Source organism: Taeniopygia guttata, chromosome 2, assembly GCF_048771995.1.
Source record: "Taeniopygia guttata chromosome 2, bTaeGut7.mat, whole genome shotgun sequence".
NCBI lineage: Eukaryota > Metazoa > Chordata > Aves > Passeriformes > Estrildidae > Taeniopygia > Taeniopygia guttata.
Window position 1 is genome coordinate 23,965,057 of NC_133026.1, and position 19,252 is coordinate 23,984,308.

General features: G+C 35.0%; 1 protein-coding gene across 2 annotated transcripts in view; it reads left to right on the plus strand.

Annotated features, from left to right (window-relative positions):
- Window positions 1–19,252, plus strand: part of VPS50 (VPS50 subunit of EARP/GARPII complex) — a 77,865-nt gene that overhangs the window by 39,673 nt on the left and 18,940 nt on the right. Inside the window, exons 17-23 of one of the 2 annotated variants that reach the window (XM_030264668.4) lie at window positions 901–991; window positions 2,523–2,699; window positions 4,919–5,037; window positions 6,480–6,586; window positions 13,909–14,030; window positions 15,046–15,102; window positions 17,060–17,140. In XM_030264668.4, the coding sequence (XP_030120528.4) occupies window positions 901–991; window positions 2,523–2,699; window positions 4,919–5,037; window positions 6,480–6,586; window positions 13,909–14,030; window positions 15,046–15,102; window positions 17,060–17,140 (754 nt within the window). The remainder of the gene's footprint in view (window positions 1–900; window positions 992–2,522; window positions 2,700–4,918; window positions 5,038–6,479; window positions 6,587–13,908; window positions 14,031–15,045; window positions 15,103–17,059; window positions 17,141–19,252) is intronic. The other variant, XM_030264669.4, reaches the window with a different exon arrangement.

Genomic DNA, 19,252 nt, shown 5'->3' on the forward strand with positions numbered 1-19,252 from the left:
TCTCATTGTGGCAAGCAAATTTTAATTGTAGTGGTGGTTGTAATTCATTACGGAAGTTGTGGTATTCCTAGAATATTTTATTGCCTAATCAGAAACCCAGTGCATAGTTTACCAACTGTTGCTTGTTAAACAAAACAATATGCCCTATATTAAGAGGAAAAGACAGAGCAATGTGATCCCAAAAAGTATTCATTGCTGTCTTTTCCTATATATTCCATTTATGTGGCAAATTTTTTTTCTTTATCAAAGATGTTTCTGCTTACAACAGAGTGGAGGCTTTTCTGGTGATTAAAAACAACAGAAGAAATGCAGAGATGTAATGGCTTGATTACTTTTCCTTATTACTATATTACTGATACAATCGTAAAATTAAGCTATGAAGAAAATTAGAGACTAATAGCCATTTATGTTTTTTTCTTTGAAATGTTGAGATGTCTGTAGAATATTATTTCTTTCCTTTTCCCTTTGCTCTCTGTTGGCTTCAGTGTGTTTGAAAGAAACATCTGTCTTATGTGGGCTCTCAGAAGCTGTTGTGCTGTTAGTGGCATGTTTATATATATAATATTGCTTTCTACAGTTACAGAGGAAAAAGATCCAATATTTCTGCATAAATGTAGATTATAATTTCTCTATAATTTCTGATGGTTTTGACAAAAAAAATTAGTTTACAAATTTTAGAGATAGTCTCGAAGAATATCTTTCTCCAGAGGTGTCATAAAAACACACTGTTTTGGTAGCCACAGCATTTGGTGGTTTGTTGGTTAGAAGAATTGCTTAAATACTTGCTTTAAAGTGTAACTTTTTGTACAGTTTTAGGAGTTTTTCACTGCAGAAGTGAAGAAATTGCCAACTTTGTGATTTAATCTTTCTGCCAATTAAGAATATTCATTTGTGTTTCAGAACCCGTCTTGAAGAACTAAGAATGTTTTTGGAGAATGAGACCTGGGAACTTTGTCCTGTTAAATCCAGCTTTAATATTTTGCAGCTTCATGTAAGTTCTATGGATAAAATATACAAATGAATACTTTAATAACTAAGAGTCATGATGCTCTAAGAAGTAGTGAGGTCCGTGAACTACTGTACAAATGTTTTTAATGTCTTCTAAAAGCTCCTTAGTTTTACTTCATGAATTATTAGAAACTTAGGAGTCGAATGGTTTTGAAACAGTAGTGCTTCTGTTTCAGACAGGCAGAGGTTTTTATGGAAGATGCTGGAGTTGTAAGCATAATGTTAGCCTTTGTTTTTCCTGTTTCAATGGACTGTTATATGTCTGTTTTTAATTTCTAAATTATTTATCTGACAGTAAGATGCTAAAACATGAGTGCCTGAAAGTAGTTGCATGAGCGCTCACTAGCTTGTACCAACTTGGCATCTGTTTCTGGAAACATAGTTCATACCACCTCATTTGGACAGGAAAAAAAATATTCTTCTGTGGTGAAGTCCAACTGAAAGCAAGTAATTACTGTACTCACCTTCTAATACTCTGAAGTGGTTTTTTTTTTAATTTTTAGCATGTGGTGGATGAAATTAACTTGTTTTGCCAAATAAAACCTTGTGCCTGTGATTAAAGGTATAACTAAAGTACAGAAATGTTTTAACACAGCAGTGTTAAGCAAGGTCATTTTGCAACCTCTGTGGAGTTAACTGTAGAAGTAAGCAATAGGCTACTGGGTCACTAAAAGTACGGAGGGGAAGGAATGGAGGACCCTCAGCAGCATCCAGCAGCAAATCATTAATATTTTTAGTAAAAAAATGGGATTATAAATCTGTACATACTGCTCAAGGGACTGGAGCAGCAGAAAGTGGCAGAAAGTTACGGACTTGTTCAAGCAAACAGAAATCTAACACTGTAGTCCTTTTAGCTGCATATGTTTTAATCTTTAAACCTTCAGTTAAAAAAATGTACATTTTGCCATTATGAATATCAATAGCTAGAGTTTAATAAATAAAAATGGTATGTCATCTGAGATAAGTTGTGTTTCTTAAGGAAAAAAAAAAGTTAAAAAATTATGTCTTTTGGGTCCTACTTGGTCCATACATTTGCAAATGTTTGTGCACTCAGCCAGTGATCAGAAACTGTGCAGTGGGTTTGAGAAGTAAAAAATCTTGACAACTTTTTAGAAATAAAATGTAAACAAGAAATTTTCAGCTTTAGTAAATTATTTAGTAACTTGTGTAAAGAAAACTGAATTTTTTGATAGAATTTAAGTATTTTTTATCTCCTTATTTCTGTGAAATAAAAAACACAATTAGTTTTCACCTAGTTTTAGACAGTAAGTACTTTCAGAATGCCGATGTATTGCATGTTGTAGCAGAAAACTTCTAAAAGTACAAAGAGAAGCAGCATAAGGTTATCACTTTCAAGGTTAACTTGAGCCAGCGTGAAAAGCATGTTTAAATAAGCAGCAGACTTTGGCTACAAAATTGTCCACCAGTTTGCTGTAATCCTTTGTTTTTATGGAACTAGAGTCATAATAACATTGAGAATGCCTGATGAGAAGGTGATTTATTTCTGTCGATAGGAATTTAAGTTCCTGGAGCAGTCGCGGTCCCCGTCGGTGTCACCAAGCAAGCAGCCTGCCTCAGCAGTTTGTTCGACGGGGACGCTGTTCCAGCAGTACTGCGCCGCAGGAAACCCCTTCGAGATCCAGGCCGACAGCAAGGATGATGAGACAGAAGACGTGTTAGCTTCCAATGGGGTATGGAGCGTTTCAGGAAAAAAGAAAACAAAACAAAAACAAAGAAGGCAAATTGTGCTTTCAGTAAAGGATGATATATTTTGTGAGGCAATGATGGTAAAGTTAAAGTGTGTTAGCACAAGAATCTGTTGCCTGCAGTACTGTGCTGCTTTGCTTTTAAAAGTGCCGGAAGCCCAGGCATCCTATTTAAAGTTCAGTTTGTTTTGCACTGAATCTGTACTTTTTTCCCACTCAAGTCAAGCATTCCTGAAGGTTAGAAACACGTGTTCCACCTAAATGAGTATTTTTCCAGGGGTTTAAATTAGCTTTCTTTGTGGAGGTAATTTTATCATTTTAGGACTTGCTTTCCAGCTTCATAGGAAAGACTTGTTGTAGGTTGCTCCTTTTTTTGTATCTGTTCACACCTATGTGATTTGCCATGGATTTTCTGATGTTTGTTACATCATTTTTAGTTGTAATTGAAAGTACAATTATCTTTTTTGTGGGTTCTTCTATAAAACTGAACAATAACTGTGTGTGTTTTTTTCAGACTTCTGTCAAAATCTTTCAGTGCTCAAATCTTTTTCAATGTAAAACTTTCTACTGTTCTCTTAAATGCTAAATTAACATGTTTTTGTTTAGGCTTTTGTTATTGTTTATCCCATTGAATGATGTTTTATTGGGCTTAACTTGTGCTACTGGGGCTGGATAACATCTCAAGAACAAAAAAGAATAATTTCTGCTTAGTGATTTCAAACTCCTCTGATGCATTGTGGGTTACTGCTAGGAATGACAGCCTACAGTTGGTGTGTGCAAGCCTGGCCTCAGCAGAGCACCTGCTGCTCTTGCAAATTGCTGATTGCTTGAGCCATTAACCTTTAATGTTTCAGTCTCACAACTGTCTGTTCTGAAGTGCTGACACAGAAAGAACTCCTGTTTAAAAAGTAGAAGGTACACCTATTTTGTTATTTATTACATAGAAAGATGAACAATCTGCTTAGACAATGCAGGCTAAAATTTTACGGAGGTTTTCTGTGTCGGTGTCTCAGCTGACCAGTTAAGGTATAAGCACATTTTAGCACTGAAAATTGGAATTATTTCAGGTAGAAGTTGCAAAATTTTGTTTTCAGAGAACACAGGCATGTTGCCAAACATAGAAAGAAGTAGCACGATAAGGACATAAACAAGTAATTTACTTGTCAGTTTATCTGTAGTGTGGGAGGAATTGTCAGGATTTCTTTTGAGAATTTTAAAGTCTTTTTTAAGTGCTTCGTTGTTGCAAAATGGGGCCCCTGGACCCAATTAAGTTAGCTCTGTATCTTGAGCTTCAGTGAGATGCTTTGTGTCCCTTTTCTATAGCTTCTTAAAATATCTTTGTTATGATTCAATTAACTTCCAGTATTGTACCACTTTTCAACACTGATGAACCTTGTCACTACCTGTGGGCTGCTTTGAGTGGATTGCCTGAACACTTGTAACTGATTATTGCTGCAGGATACCTGAATTAATTTTTACTTTAAAATTTTACTGCAGGCTGTGCAAATTTAAAATAGTTTTATAAGGTCTCTTCACATTAAGGTCACTGTTTAATAGTTGTGAGTTAATGCATACTTTAAAATAAAAATGCATTTATCTTATAAATAGCTGTTTCAGATCATTAATAACATTAGATTGAGGAGACTTAATGAAAGTACTTTTTCATGTTAAAAAAAAATTCTCAAAATCCCTCTTATTCTATGATGTTAAGGCATTTAATTAATGTCACTGACAGATTCTAATATCAATATGTATTGTAGTTAACAATTTGTGGTCAATTTATCTTTTTACTGTCACTAAATTTTAATTGAATTAGCACAGTATTTATTATATATTAATGCATAATAAGAGGTGGTAATTCTCTGTGCTTTTTTTTTACTGCCACTATATGGATGAATTTTGAGGATTACTATTTTTTTCTGATTATAAGCAAATAATAAAAGCTCAGATATGTGGCTACTTCATAAATCAACTAGAAAGCAACACAAATTATCAGTAGCTGAAATAAAATGATGCAAATATTTACTCAGTCAACATAATGTAATTTGCCTGCTGCATTTTTAAAGAACAATGTCAGCAGCCTTTCAGCCAGCAAAGTTATTTGTACCCCAATCAAGGTAAAAGCCAAAAAATGACCAAAGTGCAACCTTAGATGAGTGATAATATTATAAGAAAAATAATGGTAGTAATTTTTTTTTAAACAGTATGAATCAGATGAACAAGAAAAAAGTGCCTATCAAGAGTATGATAGTGACAGTGATGTTCCTGAAGAGTTGAAAAGAGATTATGTGGATGAGCAGACAGGAGATGCCCCAATAAAAAGGTAAGTAGGCTGTCTGTGTCCTTGGTCTAATTCACATGCTTTTCATCTCAGTATTCTATTTAGTTCAGTGTCTATAATCAGCAGCAGTGGAATAATAATCAAATGAATATTATGCTGCCTGCACAGTTAGAAGGCTCAGCACTTAGATCTCCAGAATGGGGAGGAACGTTAAACTGCTCATCATTATTGCAGAGAAAACCTGAGGAAAGGAACACTTTGAAAGCAGATAAAGGCTCTCTGAAGCAGGTAGTGGAAAACTGGTTAGTAAGGACTAGATGTTAACTGAGGGTCCTTCTCTAGCAGCTCTTGTGTATATGTGTAATTTCTGTTGTGTCAAAAGCAATTGTTTGCAGACAAATGCTTTGAGTTTTGAGCTTCTGCAGAACAGTAAACTTGTACAGGTTAAGGAAAAAAAATAAGGTTCTTCCATAGCTTGAAGATAGTCTTTTGAATTTTAAATTCTCTTTTTCTTTAATACACATCTAGATATATATAAATGAATATATATATTCTATTTTGATGTCTATAAAAAAGTATTTTATTTGTATATATTCATGTAAAAAAAAGCCAACTTTGTATCATCTAAAAGGATCTGAAAACAAGTTTCTGTCTAGGACACTGTACAATTTAGATGTACATTCAGACTTTGTAAAGTAGGCTAACATTCTTTTACATAGGGTTTGCAGGATAGGTAGAAGGCCATCACTTGGATGAAAGTAGAGTAGTCGCAAGATGACTCTTTAGGATAAAATATTGTTACCATGATTCTTTCTATTAGGTATACCATGTAACCTGCCTCCTTGCAAAGAAGTGGTGCAGATATAGCTAAAAATTATTTAATTGGAACAAACAAGAGTTGCTGTCCATAGATTTATGCTGTGAAATTGAAATTTTTGGAAGAATATAATTTTGAGGTGTGGCAGCTGTCAGAGGGTTTCTGTTACAGAAAATTAAAATGTGTCTAGTTGGATAAATATCATTGAGTCCAATTTCCTGTCTCTTTCAGAACCAAAATTGATGAAAAAGTTAATGATTCTTTTAATTTTACCTTCCTCAAAATTAATTCTATTTCTAGGTAGTAACTTTCAGCTGTAGCTGACAAATCTGCCTCTGTTTTGTTGTGACTTGTGTTGTTTTCATTCTCTTAATGAATTAAGAATTTGATTCAGAGTGATTAAAATGACTGTTGGGGCAAGACAGAGCTCCAGCATTAGCATGAAAGTCAAAAATTCCTTCTCTAGCACAATTCTATGTAAATTAGATCAGGCTTCTTTCTTAAATGTTAGAATCCTAACCCTATTGTGCTTTGGCATAAATAAAATTCTGCACTGGAAGACTTACTGTCCTGTGAATTAAGGAGGGAGGAATAATGTATTTTCCACTAAATTTCATTTGTATGTCTTTGAATGTTTTCACATTTGCCTATTTTGTTTTTTTTCAAGTGTTTCTCGAGAAACTCTGAGGAGCAGAAAGAGATCAGATTATAACCTCAATAAAGTGAATGCACCTATTCTAACCAACACTACACTGAATGTAATAAGGCTTGTTGGTAGGTAGAATAATTGTTTTTTAGAAGTGTTCTTGATTTTTGTGCAAATTTACGGATTATAGCAAATATGTTAAATGATATTTATGGCCCTGAAAAATATACCTAGTTGGGCTCTATTTCCGCTCTTTGAAAATGTTAATAAGATTTGTTTATTAAAAAAATATTTAATTAAATAGACAAATTTGCTTATATCTTGAGAGTTATTTCTATCTGGAAAATTAATCTTCATGCATATGTTGGTTTTAACCTATAATGGTAGTTTATTTGTCTGAAATATTGAATGTGTTAGAAGACTAGAGATAGCAAGCAAAAAGATTAATACTCTGTGTTGCTGATGTGTTTTATGAAATGATTTATTTTAAAGTAGAATAGTTGCAAAAGCAAGAACTTTAGGGTTTTTTTCCCATTTCATTATTCAAATTCTTGCACTCAGAATAACTGTTTTTATTACATAGTAATCAACTAGAAGCAAAGATCTCTCATACATCCTAGTAATCCCTAGGGAGTTTAGGGAATCTCTGTCCCTGTGGATCATCAGGATGTAACGGGACAGGCTGCTGAGCAGCCTTGTGTCTTCAGACCTTCTCTGAGCCAGATGTTGCACTAGGCCACTTCTTGAGGTCTTTTCTTGCCAAATTTTTCTATGAAAACACTGGCCTCCGATTCTACATGTGATGGGATTGATTTTTTTATTATCATGCCTTCTGTGTGATGATCTAGATAATTGTACCATAGCAATTTTCTGCTACTGACTTCTGTTTTATTTATAAAGAAGGGGGAAGTAACTGCCTTAATATATCTGAGTAGGCAGGAGAGAGAACAATTCTGTATGTGTTGCATTAATGAGGTTTGCCTTCAAAGTTTGAAAGTCATTGTTGCAATTCAGAGTAAGCCCTTTTGAAAAAGGTTACTCCAACACCTCGTTATAACAACTTCTGCTGTCTTTGAGGGCAGCATGAAAGTCAGGAATTAATTTTCTAAATCTTCTTTGCAGGCTTGCTAAAGCCTTTTTTTTCCTTGAGAATTTATTATATAGACCTGAAATGAGAGTTCATTCTGTTGTGATTTTTCTGTGATTGATCTGTGACTTAGGTTGGAGAGATTTGTTTGCTGCTTTCTGCTATAAGGTTTTGCTCTAAGAAAATGGAGGATTGAATGTAGAAACCACTCATGGCACTTTCATGCAAACTCCAGCCTCTGTTCCTCCCATAAAACACTGTATCAGTAGGTGAAGCAATAGTTCTGGTTTTCCAATTTTACATAAGGAGTTCTATTTGAGGATTATGTTGATAACCCCAAAGTTAAACATTATTTTAAAAGCTCATATATATGCTTTATTCTCCGTCTGGAATTATTATTAATTTTCAAATTTTCTGCTGTTTTGGGGTGTTTTATATTGTTTTGGTAATGAGTGATAGTAGTATTATTTAAAACATGGAATTGGAAAGGGACCTCCTGTGGGAGGAAGATGTCATTTAGTACTGCCTGTAAATACGCTTGTTTTGAGCTCCAGCTCAAAAATACTTCTATTAACAGCACTCATTCTGATAAGAATTCTATTTCAGAAGTCTTGTCATTGTAAAGAATAATAAATAAAATATCCTCCTATTTTCTGCTGACTTGATCTTATGACAAAAGAAATTTTGAGGTTTAAGGGATTGTTTTGTTTTTTGATGCATACTGTTCTGCTGTAAAAACAGAACTATTTCTTTTCAGTCTTTGACTTGCTAAACAGTGTAGAGATTTCTAGTGTCCTCTGTATTTATCCACCAGAAACTTAAATTTTCTGCTCTTGTTGTAATCTTACCAAAATCATGTGCAATACTTCAGATGAGATCTTCCTGCATTGTCCAATTCTTACATCATTGCATCATGGTCCTAAGTTGTTTCCGTTTTGCACCTCTTTTGATTTCTTACAGCTTCCTTGTACTGGCAGTGTGTAATGACCTTGTACAGCCAGCAGATCCTCCACTTTCCCAGTTTTTTCCAAGAGATAAGCTGCTAGCTTATAGTAGAAAGATGCATTTTTAAAATAATTGTCCCCTAAATGCATGGATTTACAATTTGTGCTACTGAATTCCAATTCTTTCTACAACGATCATCAAGTACTCCTGTACATTATGTCAGTTCTTTCTGTTTCGATGGTGCCTCTTTATTTTTTTCTATTATCATTCTTATTTTTGTGCCAGACTAATTTGTGAAAATGTTAAAGAGATGGCAAATTGCTGGGAACTCCACAGTAGCTTTTTTAGTTACTTCCCTTTCCAACACACTCTAGCTTCATTTATTTACTGTGCAATGTTGTTATATAATACTTTCACCAAATCACAGATAGATGAAATGAACTGTGTCCTTTGTGTAGAAAATCATGTACCTTACTCTGGTACAATTCACCTCTGTTAGATCTATGATTTATCTTAATTTTGCCTCCATATTTCTGTTTCTGTCATTTCCATAGTTTCTTCTAAACAATCTGAAATTCTGCATCCTAAAAATTATAACAGCGGATCAGTAGTTATTACTATTTTCCCTCCTTAATATGTTTTTTTTTTTTTTTGCTGTTTTTCAGTCATAGTGATGAAGATGCAGATTTAAGTTGCCCAGTCAAGTAACAGAAATAATTGCCTTACTTTTTAGGAAAGTAGTAGTGGCCAATACTTTTAGGAAAGTATTGTGTTATACTGAATGAGTATGACAGTCTTTGTTAAGCATTTTGAACTATTTCTATGTGTTCTATGCTTTGTATGGAGGCTAAATGAATTTAAAAAAAGCAGTTTAATATTTATAAACTACATAAATAAGTTGCTAGTGTATAATTGAAGTGGGAGTGGTTACAATTGTATTTGAATCTCAAGTGAACAGTTCAATTTGTCACATTTCTCTTACATTAATGAAGGTAATTAGTTCTCTTTCTAGCATCACGCTAATTTATACAGTTAATTATTTTTCCTGTAAAGCCATTGCATGTTGATTTAAAATGTAAAGGAAGAATAAACCTGTGTTAAATTTATATGGAATAGTTTGGTTAAGCACTATATATCAACAAGAATAATAAATGACTATGTCATTGTATATATTGATTCAGTGATCTCTTAATATCATTTTGATCTAAGAAATAGTTTAGTGGCTATTTCTTATATTGATGGGGTTTAATGCTTTTTTGGCCTTATTTTTGCTTGTGTTAAGAATGGGTTTTGAGGACAAATTTTTAGATCTTGCTTACTTTAAACCCCATTATCTTGCAAGAAAAAAAATAGTAGCGGTGACAAACCTCACAGCAGAAGTTGTTAGCTGAAGTGAGTGATTGGTAGCATAACATAGAACCTCATGGGACTTAAAAAACCTTAAATCACACAGTCTTTAAACAGACTTTGCACTTTTTCCTTTAAAGTGGCATTTTAGCTCTTAATGTGTGTCTTCCTTCCACCATTCCTTTTTCCCAGCTACCTGGGTCAGGGATTCCCAAGGTCTTGTCAATGAAGACTGATACACAGAAGGCATTTCGTATATCAGCCTTTTCTGTTTCCCCTCACCAGGGTTCCTCCTCCGTTTAGTAGCAGGCCTTTTGTTATTGATGTATTTGAAGAAGCCCTTGTTGTCCTTGACATTATTGATCAGATTTAATTCCAGGTGTGCCTTAGCTTTTCTTGTCTTTATGTCTACTCCCTCTAAGAATGTCTCTATATTTGTTCCAAGTGGCCTGTCCCTGCTTCTACCTCCTGTATATGTCCTACTTAAGTGAGTTTTGACAGATGTTCCGTGTTCATCCATGCTGGTCTCTTGCCCCCTTTGCCTAATTTCTTGCTCATGAGGATGCACCATTCTTGAACCTTGAGTATTGACCATCTTTCTTGGACCCTTTTTTCCTGCAGAGCCCATCCCCATGGGATTCTTCCAAAAAGATCCCCAAAGAAGCTAAAGTTAGCTTTCGAGAAGCCCAGGGTTGCAATCTGGCTTGCTGCCCTGCTTCCTTCATGCAGGATACTGAACTCCACAATCTCATGGTCACTGTAGCCAAGGCTGTCCCCGACCTTCACACCTCTAGAAAGGCCTTCCTTGTTCATTAGTAAAAGGTTGAGCAACACACCATTCCTCATTGCTATCTTTCACCATCTCTGTCAGGCTGTTGTTGTCAGTGCTTTACTATTTGTGCTTTGCTGTTTTGTTCTTCTAGCAGGTGTCAGGATGACTGAAGGCCCCTGGTGGGAACCAGGGCCTGTGACCATGAGGCTGCTTCTGCTTGACTGTTAAAAGACTTCATCCACTTCCTTCTCCTCATCAGGTGGCCTGTAGCAAACACCCCTGACAGTGTCACCCCTATAAGTCTGCCCTGTTATCCTAATGCTTGAGCTCTGGGCGGACTCATCATCCACCCCAAGGCAGAGCTTGATTCATTCCAGGCGTTGCCTCACATACAGCACAACTCCACCACTGTGCTTTCCAGGTCTGTCTTTTCTAAGCGTGTAGTATGTAGCCCTTCATGACAATATTCCAGTCACACAAGCTATCCCAACATACCTCCATAGCTGCAATGAAAACAAAGCCCTGTGACTGCATACACATTTCTAATTCCTTCTGTTTGTTCCTATTGTGTGCATTGGTGTACAGGCACTTCATAGAGGTGTTTGAGTGTGTCAGTATCTCAGTGGGAGTGCAAGGAGATGTCCCATAGTCCTGTCTTATGTCTTTGGCTGCTTGTACCTGCTGGAGGTATCCCACTTAAACCTTATTTTTCTGCATGCATGGTCACTGTAACTTTCACCTTACCCCATCTTTTCTAGTTTAAAGCTCACTTTACCAGGTTGGCCTGGTAAAGATTTATTGGCAAAGATTTATGTGTGCTAATTTGTGAGGTGCATCAGTTTTGTATAGATTAGTCTCATGAAAAATGCTTCTTTACTTGCTATCCTTAAGGACTGAAGGAGTCCTGCAAGCAATACTCCAAAAGAAACCTGGCAAAAGTTCAGCCGTTTAAGCTATCTAGACCCTCTAGAAATTCAAACTACTTTCAGCTGCTGAAACTTTAAGTGTTGTTTTCAAGTATTTCTGGAAATTTTTATTTTGATATGGCTTTGGACTGTGTGCTGTTTGGAAATGTTCTTATATATCCCTTTTTAACCCAAAACAGTGACTTCAGCACAAGTATGGGTAACAACGTGTAGACATTAAAAATTGGTGTCCTGTTAGAGAGAGCAATGAGGAGGAAATGTTCTTGGAACATTTGGAACACTTGTTTTGTCAACTTGCTGAGTGATGTAGTAATAGAGTAATGTTCTTGGCACTGGAAGATTTTTATAGTACTTGGGCAGTGTGTAGTGCATAGCCCTTTGGAAAAGTATAAGACACTGCCCAAGAGATTACCTTCAATACTGATGCCAGTTGCACAGATACTTGGGAGTCTTAACTGTCCAGAATGTGACTCATCACTCAAACTGTGTTTGGGTTGCAGGCAAGTTTAAAAATATATCTATCACACTGTAAGTGGAAAAAGTCAGCCTGTTCAGTACAGAATATTCAGATAGTATAGATGAAGGTGACACTTGCTTTAATTAGGTACTGATACCCTCCTTTCACAAACATTCAGAAGTTTCCACATTGGTCTGTGCATTCGATTTTCTCTTTTAGAAGACAAATAGAATTTTTAAGTCCACTTTTCAGTTTGTTCATAATGCTGTGGGTCAAAACATTAATAATTAAGTAGTATAGAGTTAACAAAAGGGCTAAAGTGACAAATATCAATTATTACAACCTGTGTCAAATCTCTACAAATAACAAAACATATGCTTGTGTGTCTTAGCAAACAGGGGTGTAGTCATGTAGTATTCAATAAGGAGTCTAAATTAGATAGAAACCTGGAAAGTAGCAATGTCAGGCTATTGTTTGGTTCTTACTTTAGTGCTCTACCATGTTATCAGGTATGTAGCTGTATCACGCATGTTTCAACTTAGTTATCTTTGCTGACCTACACAATTACTTGCTTGAAAAATTCAAATAACTCCCCCATTATTAAAAGCTAACTTGTTTCTTTGCTACCCAGTTTCTCTGATTAAACCAGTATTTTCTCTGCCTATTAGTAGATTACTTCTCTGGGCACAGTTTTAACTTGAATATGAGTGTTGTTGACTGCAAGAAAGATAAATTGTTTTAACACTTTCCTGTAATTTTTCCAACCTGTCACATCTAAATATGTTTGGAATATGACAATTTGTGAAATGACCTGCTGTATCCTACATGCTAGGGTAGACTGCATTTGTATTTTGGTTTAAAAATTGCTGTCTGTCTTGTACTGTAATAAGCAAACAGTTTGTTGGTAACAAAATAACATTTGTTATATGTTATGTTTTTAGAACAATAAAAGGGCAAGCAGGATGTCATTTTTGAGGTAGCCAGCAGGAAATGTGAGGTCTCTGCAATATCAGGGTTTTCATTAAGTGTGCTTCTTTTATGACCCAATGAAGAGCCATGTCCTATGCTGGAAACAAAAATAAGTGAAAACGATAGGCCCTGTGAACTAGTTCTGTAGGGAAAACTCCCTTTTGGACTCCAAATACTATGATCAGTTTGATTCAGATAACATACAGATGAAGATCCTGAGGCTGGGTTTTATTATTAAAAAAAAAATAAATTTTGAAGTCCAATATGTTACAACAGAGAATAGTAAGGAAGAGAAGGAATTGTTCTTCTCCCTGGATGTGCCAGGGTACTGGCATTCTCCTTTACTCATAGTCTTTCTCCCTGAAAACATTTCAAACTTAAAACTACTTGAGATTCTTACCACAGGATAGAAAGGAAGGACAGCAGAAAATGCTGTATCACTCATGTGAAGCGCATAACTCCTAAAGTTGTTGGGTAAAATCCAATCTTGGACATATCATTTTTATACTGTGTTTTTCTATTGCTTGAAAAATATCCATATGTGCATATATAAACACGCTAAAGCCTAAGATCTACAGTGGCTCTGTATAGCATTTGCCAGACACTGCTTTAGCAGATTATTATTTTTTACCTAAATGAAGCTGGAACTTGTAGAGGATCCAGGCTGTTGTGTGTTCAATTTGTTACCAGAAGGTTGAGAATGGTTGAAGACATTTTGGTATGGATTAACATCTATATTTTGAGAAGTCTTTAAACAATTGTGGTGCCTTAAGCCATCATTTTAGCTTTGTTTTTAAACCTTTCCAATCTGTAAACTATTATTAAGTTGTTGTTAATAAATGATGAAGGCTACATAATACACTTGGTAAAGTTGGCTTTGAGTTTGTCTAAACTGTCTTTGTAGCGCTTGTGCTGGGGAAACTGATCTTCTGTATTTAATTTTTAAGGGAAATACATGCAGATGATGAATATTCTGAAACCTATCGCATTTGATGTGATCCACTTCATGTCCCAGCTCTTTGATTACTATCTGTATGCAGTCTATACATTTTTTGGCCGAAATGACATGGTAGGTAGAAGCATTTTTCATTTTCAAGTATCACTGTACTCAGAATGAAAATACAGAAGAGATCTCTTTGCTTAAAATACTACCTAATATGTAATTCTCAGAAAAATTAGTGGCAATAAAATGGATTTGAATGTAGGAGTAAGAAAAGGCTGATAGCTCAGCAATAAGGGAAGTACTGGGAGCATTATTGTCAGTGAGACATTAATCATACTATGTTTTGAATAGATAGATTCTCTATTCTTTTTTCCAGCACTATTCAAAAGGAGGAAAGACAATGTGAAACCTAGAAGTAGTGGTACAAAGTGGGTAGCAAAGGTAATTGCAGAAGGAGGGTGGTTTGAGCCTAGACAGTATAATGTGATTGAATTTTTCTGTATGTATTTCTCTAGTTTACATAAGAATAGCAAACGTAGGAAAACGGGGCCATGAAAGTTAAGTAGCAACTCAAGTTTAAGAAGTTTGTAAGATACTTTTTCATGTCTGGTATTCCTCTTCCAATCTACGTGCATTAATGAAAACAATGTTTTTTTGGGTGATCTTGTAGCTGAAAAAAAAATGCTTGTTGGCAATGTCTTTACATAACATAGATCAGCTGTCAATAGAATTATCTTAATAGCTGCGTGTAAAAACAACTTCCTCCTGTCTTGGCCCCTAAATTACTCCACACGTTACAGTGTTGAGGGATTCCAAATCCATCATCATTTGCTGGCAAATTTTAATGAATTTTCAGACTTACGGTTCTAAAAGGTTTTGTACTGTTTGGCAGGACAAATGTATTTGCAATTTGTGTTTACAAGATGGGTGGAGAGTTTTTTTCCTTTTGTTGGGTTTTTTTGGTTTTTTTTGTTTGTTTTTTTTTGTTTGTTTGTTTGTTTTTTGTTTTGTTTAGGATTTGATTTGGGGCTTTTTGGTTTGTTTTGTTAAGATAATTGACTTCCATTGGCTTAGTTACTCTGCTATTCACATTGCGCTGCATTTATTATTTTTTTGCACCTCTTGTTTTGTGTTTCTAAAGCCCATACCAGCTTCCTCACTCTGTGCTTCTAACAGAGAACAGCACAGTGGTAGGCAGGTAAATGTTCTAGCAGATGGGTGGTAAAATTGTGATGTTTTTGTACTGTGGCTACTATTTGTTTTGACAGATTGTTTTCCATGGGAAACACAATGCTTACAAGGGTTTATGATTGTAATAAACCCTCTTGTAATGCTGCTTAAATGTCCTCATTCCCCATAGTGTTTGTAAACCTTTAGAAATTAGAGATGGGTGGTGGTATGTGATTTAGACCACTCAGAGAGTTCCTGTTTTATTTTTGTTCAGAAAATAATGTCAAATGGGATTCTTAGAGTATGCTGGTATAACTTCCTTAAATGTTTAAAATTATTTGTGAATATTATGGTTATTTTGTATATGTGATTTAGTACACACATAAGGAGAATGGTTATACAGAGTTCATTGGAGTTTAGTGAAAACCAGGGATTTAAAATATTCACGTTGAGTTCTATGTCTGTTCATGATGCTGTCATTGCTTTCAGACCTTGTTCAAATCATTATCCTATGTAATCAGTATTAGCTTTCTTCACTGTCAAAAATAAAACACTGTTGTAACCAGAATTGCTTTCAAAATTTTTTTTATTTGTGGGCTGCAAATTAAGCCTGCCTTACCTCAAAAAATAGTATAATGATTAGAAGTAAAATTGGTGATGAATAGAATTATTCTGCAAATTGTTTAATGCTCTGCTTACTAGCCTTACTCTATCATTAATTTATGAAAATTGCAAATAGAAATAGCAAAAACTTGTATGAAGTGAGTCAGCTGTACTGATGAGTACAATGTTCATGGTAGAGCCATGAGTTTCTGTTCTTGTGAACGTGTCTTCTAGATCAGGTAGTAGATTTCATCAGTGTGTACTTCCAGTGAGAATTCAAATTAAATGTAAATTGTCATTTAATTTATAGAAGGACTGGGGCAGATGACATTTTAAATTAGAAACTTTGGATGCAGTAAATGAGCACCCAAATGATACCTGTTTGTATTCAAACAGAGGGGAGGAGGACACCTAAATCACATAAACTCAAATACTTCCTTCCCTGATTCAGCCCACTGAAAGAAAGTCTGATAATGCAGTGTACAACAGTGCCCTAAATATTGCTCAGCAAATTGCCTTTTGATGTGAATCACATACCAGAACTGTATTAAAATCCTTCCAGGTTGTTGACTTAAATTTGTGTCTGTTACACATTCTGTTCCACTTTCTTTGTTGTGTTAGTTTGTTGGAGGTTTTTATTAACAGTAGAAGATCAGAAGTTACAATAATTATGCATGTCAAATCAGACCCTCAGCTGGTATAATCCATTGCACTTAGCAGGAAATTAGTGTAGCTATATATATATGTGTGTGTGTATATATATGAATAAAATAAATACATATATATAGCACAGGTATATATATAACTATATATCCCAGCTGAGTATCAGCCCCATATACTCCTGAGCCGTGAACATGAAGATGGCACAAAATTTCTGAGGTAGAGCTTCGTAGACATTAAGTAATAATTACTGTTTATAAAGATCAGTGGTTATAATTTTTACATATGCAAGATATATATTTGATGATTACTAGAGATTGTATAGCTAGAAAGAGGAGGCCCCTTTGACTTGGGTGTGGTGTGAGTGCAAGGCTTGGAGGGGGTGTTGTGGGGCATCATTCCATGCTCATCACCCAAATGAGAAAATCTAGAGTCCTGCACTTAAATACGAAATTATAACAATAAAAGATACTGGATGTTTAATTCGTATGAATGATACACTGTCGTCTTCATGGAAGGTGCTTAGGTCATTCTTCACACCAGTGCAGTGTTGAGTGCTGTGACCTCTGTTGATTTTCTTTTCGTTTTGTATGGTTGTGATTCTGTGCTAAAATTTTACTGTAAGAAAGATGTGGATAGTCTTTGCAAACTCAAGTTTTGCTGTATAACTTTAAACCAAAGAGATTTCCTTTCCTGACTTAAGTAGAGTGTATTTCTTCCAGTTTGAATCAACAGGACTGGGCCTCAGTAGCAGCAGATTACGCACCACACTGAACAGAATCCAGGAGAGTCTGATTGATCTGGTAAGTACCTGGATGTTGTTAATGCTCCGTGGGATAGAAGATTATGTACGATATTCAGGAATTATATTTTATCATGGCTTTTAGATTTCTTTTCTCATTTCACATTCATTGTGAATGTGTCTAATAACAAAGTTATCTAATCACGAAGGCTTAGTTTCATGATGTAGAGGTCATTACTGTATGAAATCATTTGTTTCTAATGTACAGCAAAATGAATTAAATAGATTTTGCTAGATGTAACAATGACATTTGATATTTAAATCTTCTATTATGATTCATATAATAAAGAGAGACGATTCAGTATTAACCTTACTAAAAGACATTTTATAAAAAGAAATAGATGACTCATTTTTCTTCAGTAAAAGGATAGTAAAACAGTAAGTTCTCCTGAAGATTGTTCACCTTTTCGGACAAGAGAGGATGTGTACTAAGACCTCCCTTAATTTTGGGGAACTGTCCCTGATGTATTTTTTGGATTCTATCCCATCAGTCATTTCATGATTTATTTTCAAACTGTAAAAAGCAAATATAGTGCTCATGTCACACTGGCAGTAGATTGCTATCCTGCACAGGAGGATGGTAAAGGAGACTGTAGGTAGTTTTTGTGGATTCAGCTGAACAGCAGAGTTTATAAAGAAATATCGATAAAAACTACACCAGAAATGGAAGTTTGAAGTTCTCATATTCCGTCTAAATATAAAACCTTTGAAACATTGTGAAGAAATTTCCTCAGGGTATCATAAATGGCTTGTGTAGTACTTAATACTGTGGATGGTACAGGAGGATTTTATTTTCTGAGGCTTCTATCTTAGAAAGAGGAAAAAGATGTTTGACTCTGACTTGCGCAAGGTTTTGACACTCCACAGAAATGTACTTTTTATCCTTTTTTAATTCCTTGAAGCATTATATCAAATCCTAAACTGTTCTCTCAGAGAAGCATCTTAGAAGGCTTGGAGGCCATTTCTTACACAGTCAGTAGAGGGAGCATAAGATAACTAATAACCCTAGGCTCCTGTAAAGGAGAAAAAAGCTTCTTGATATTCTTCTCAAAGGCAGTGTATACAGAAAGAAAAATTAATTGCAGGAAGTACTTGCAAATTAATCAGTTAAAGATTAGGGAAAAATGGCAAGTTATGGAATTAATTTTTAAAATTTCTCTGTAGTGATGGTTCTTTCATTTTTTTAGCAGTTAAAATAATTGAAAAAAAATCTAGGAGTGAAATGGAAAAATAACAGCAGTTTTTCTTCCTCAGTCATTAATGGTACTGTAATAGATAATGTTATTGCCAGTTGAAATTAATAGTTATGTTCAATGTAAGATTTGAAAGGAGAAAGAAATCTTAGCTAACTACTACTAGCTTAAAGGCATTCCATGAGGTTTATTAATATCTTATGAACTTATGCCAATCTTACACTATAAATGGAAATTTTTCACTTTTTGATTTATGAGGAAATAAAAGTATTGTGGGTATTTTTGTTTATTATTTGCTTGTTTTTAAGAATTTGTGAAAGTCAAGGTTTATTTTCATTGTGTCATAAAAAGTACCCTTTTCTTGAGACTGCATGGACAGTTCTGAACTGCTCAAGGGATTCTCTGATCTTATTTTAAATTTTTGTAAATTGCTTTCTGAAAGTATTCATGTTTGTGTTGTGGCATTCAGTTTCATGGCCTGTTGGGAATTTAGGGTTGTTGCCTTTTCTTCTACCCATGGTAAATTTATTAAGGGCTTCATTTCTGTCACACTTCAGTTCCTCATGGTAGCATCAATATTTTTCTTCCACAAAGATAGTATGAATCTGACAATTCTGAGTCTGTGACCAAAACTTGGCCAGACTTGCATATAGATCAGAATAATTTCACAAATCAGTCAGTCTCTGTGAAGGTTGAGCTACGTGGTCTATATGAAGACTATTCAGTAATTTAGACTGGATAATTTCTAGCTTTCCTCTTGGACTTTCTCAATTCCTTTTTTTGAGAGATGAGTGAATGAAGGCCTCTTTACTCAAATTTATTGTCAGGAGTTAGAGGAATTGTCAGGAGGATTGAGTGGCCATCCCCTCCAGCCTTGTGTGGAATAGTTTCTGTTTGGGATTGAATTAATGCTATCTAGT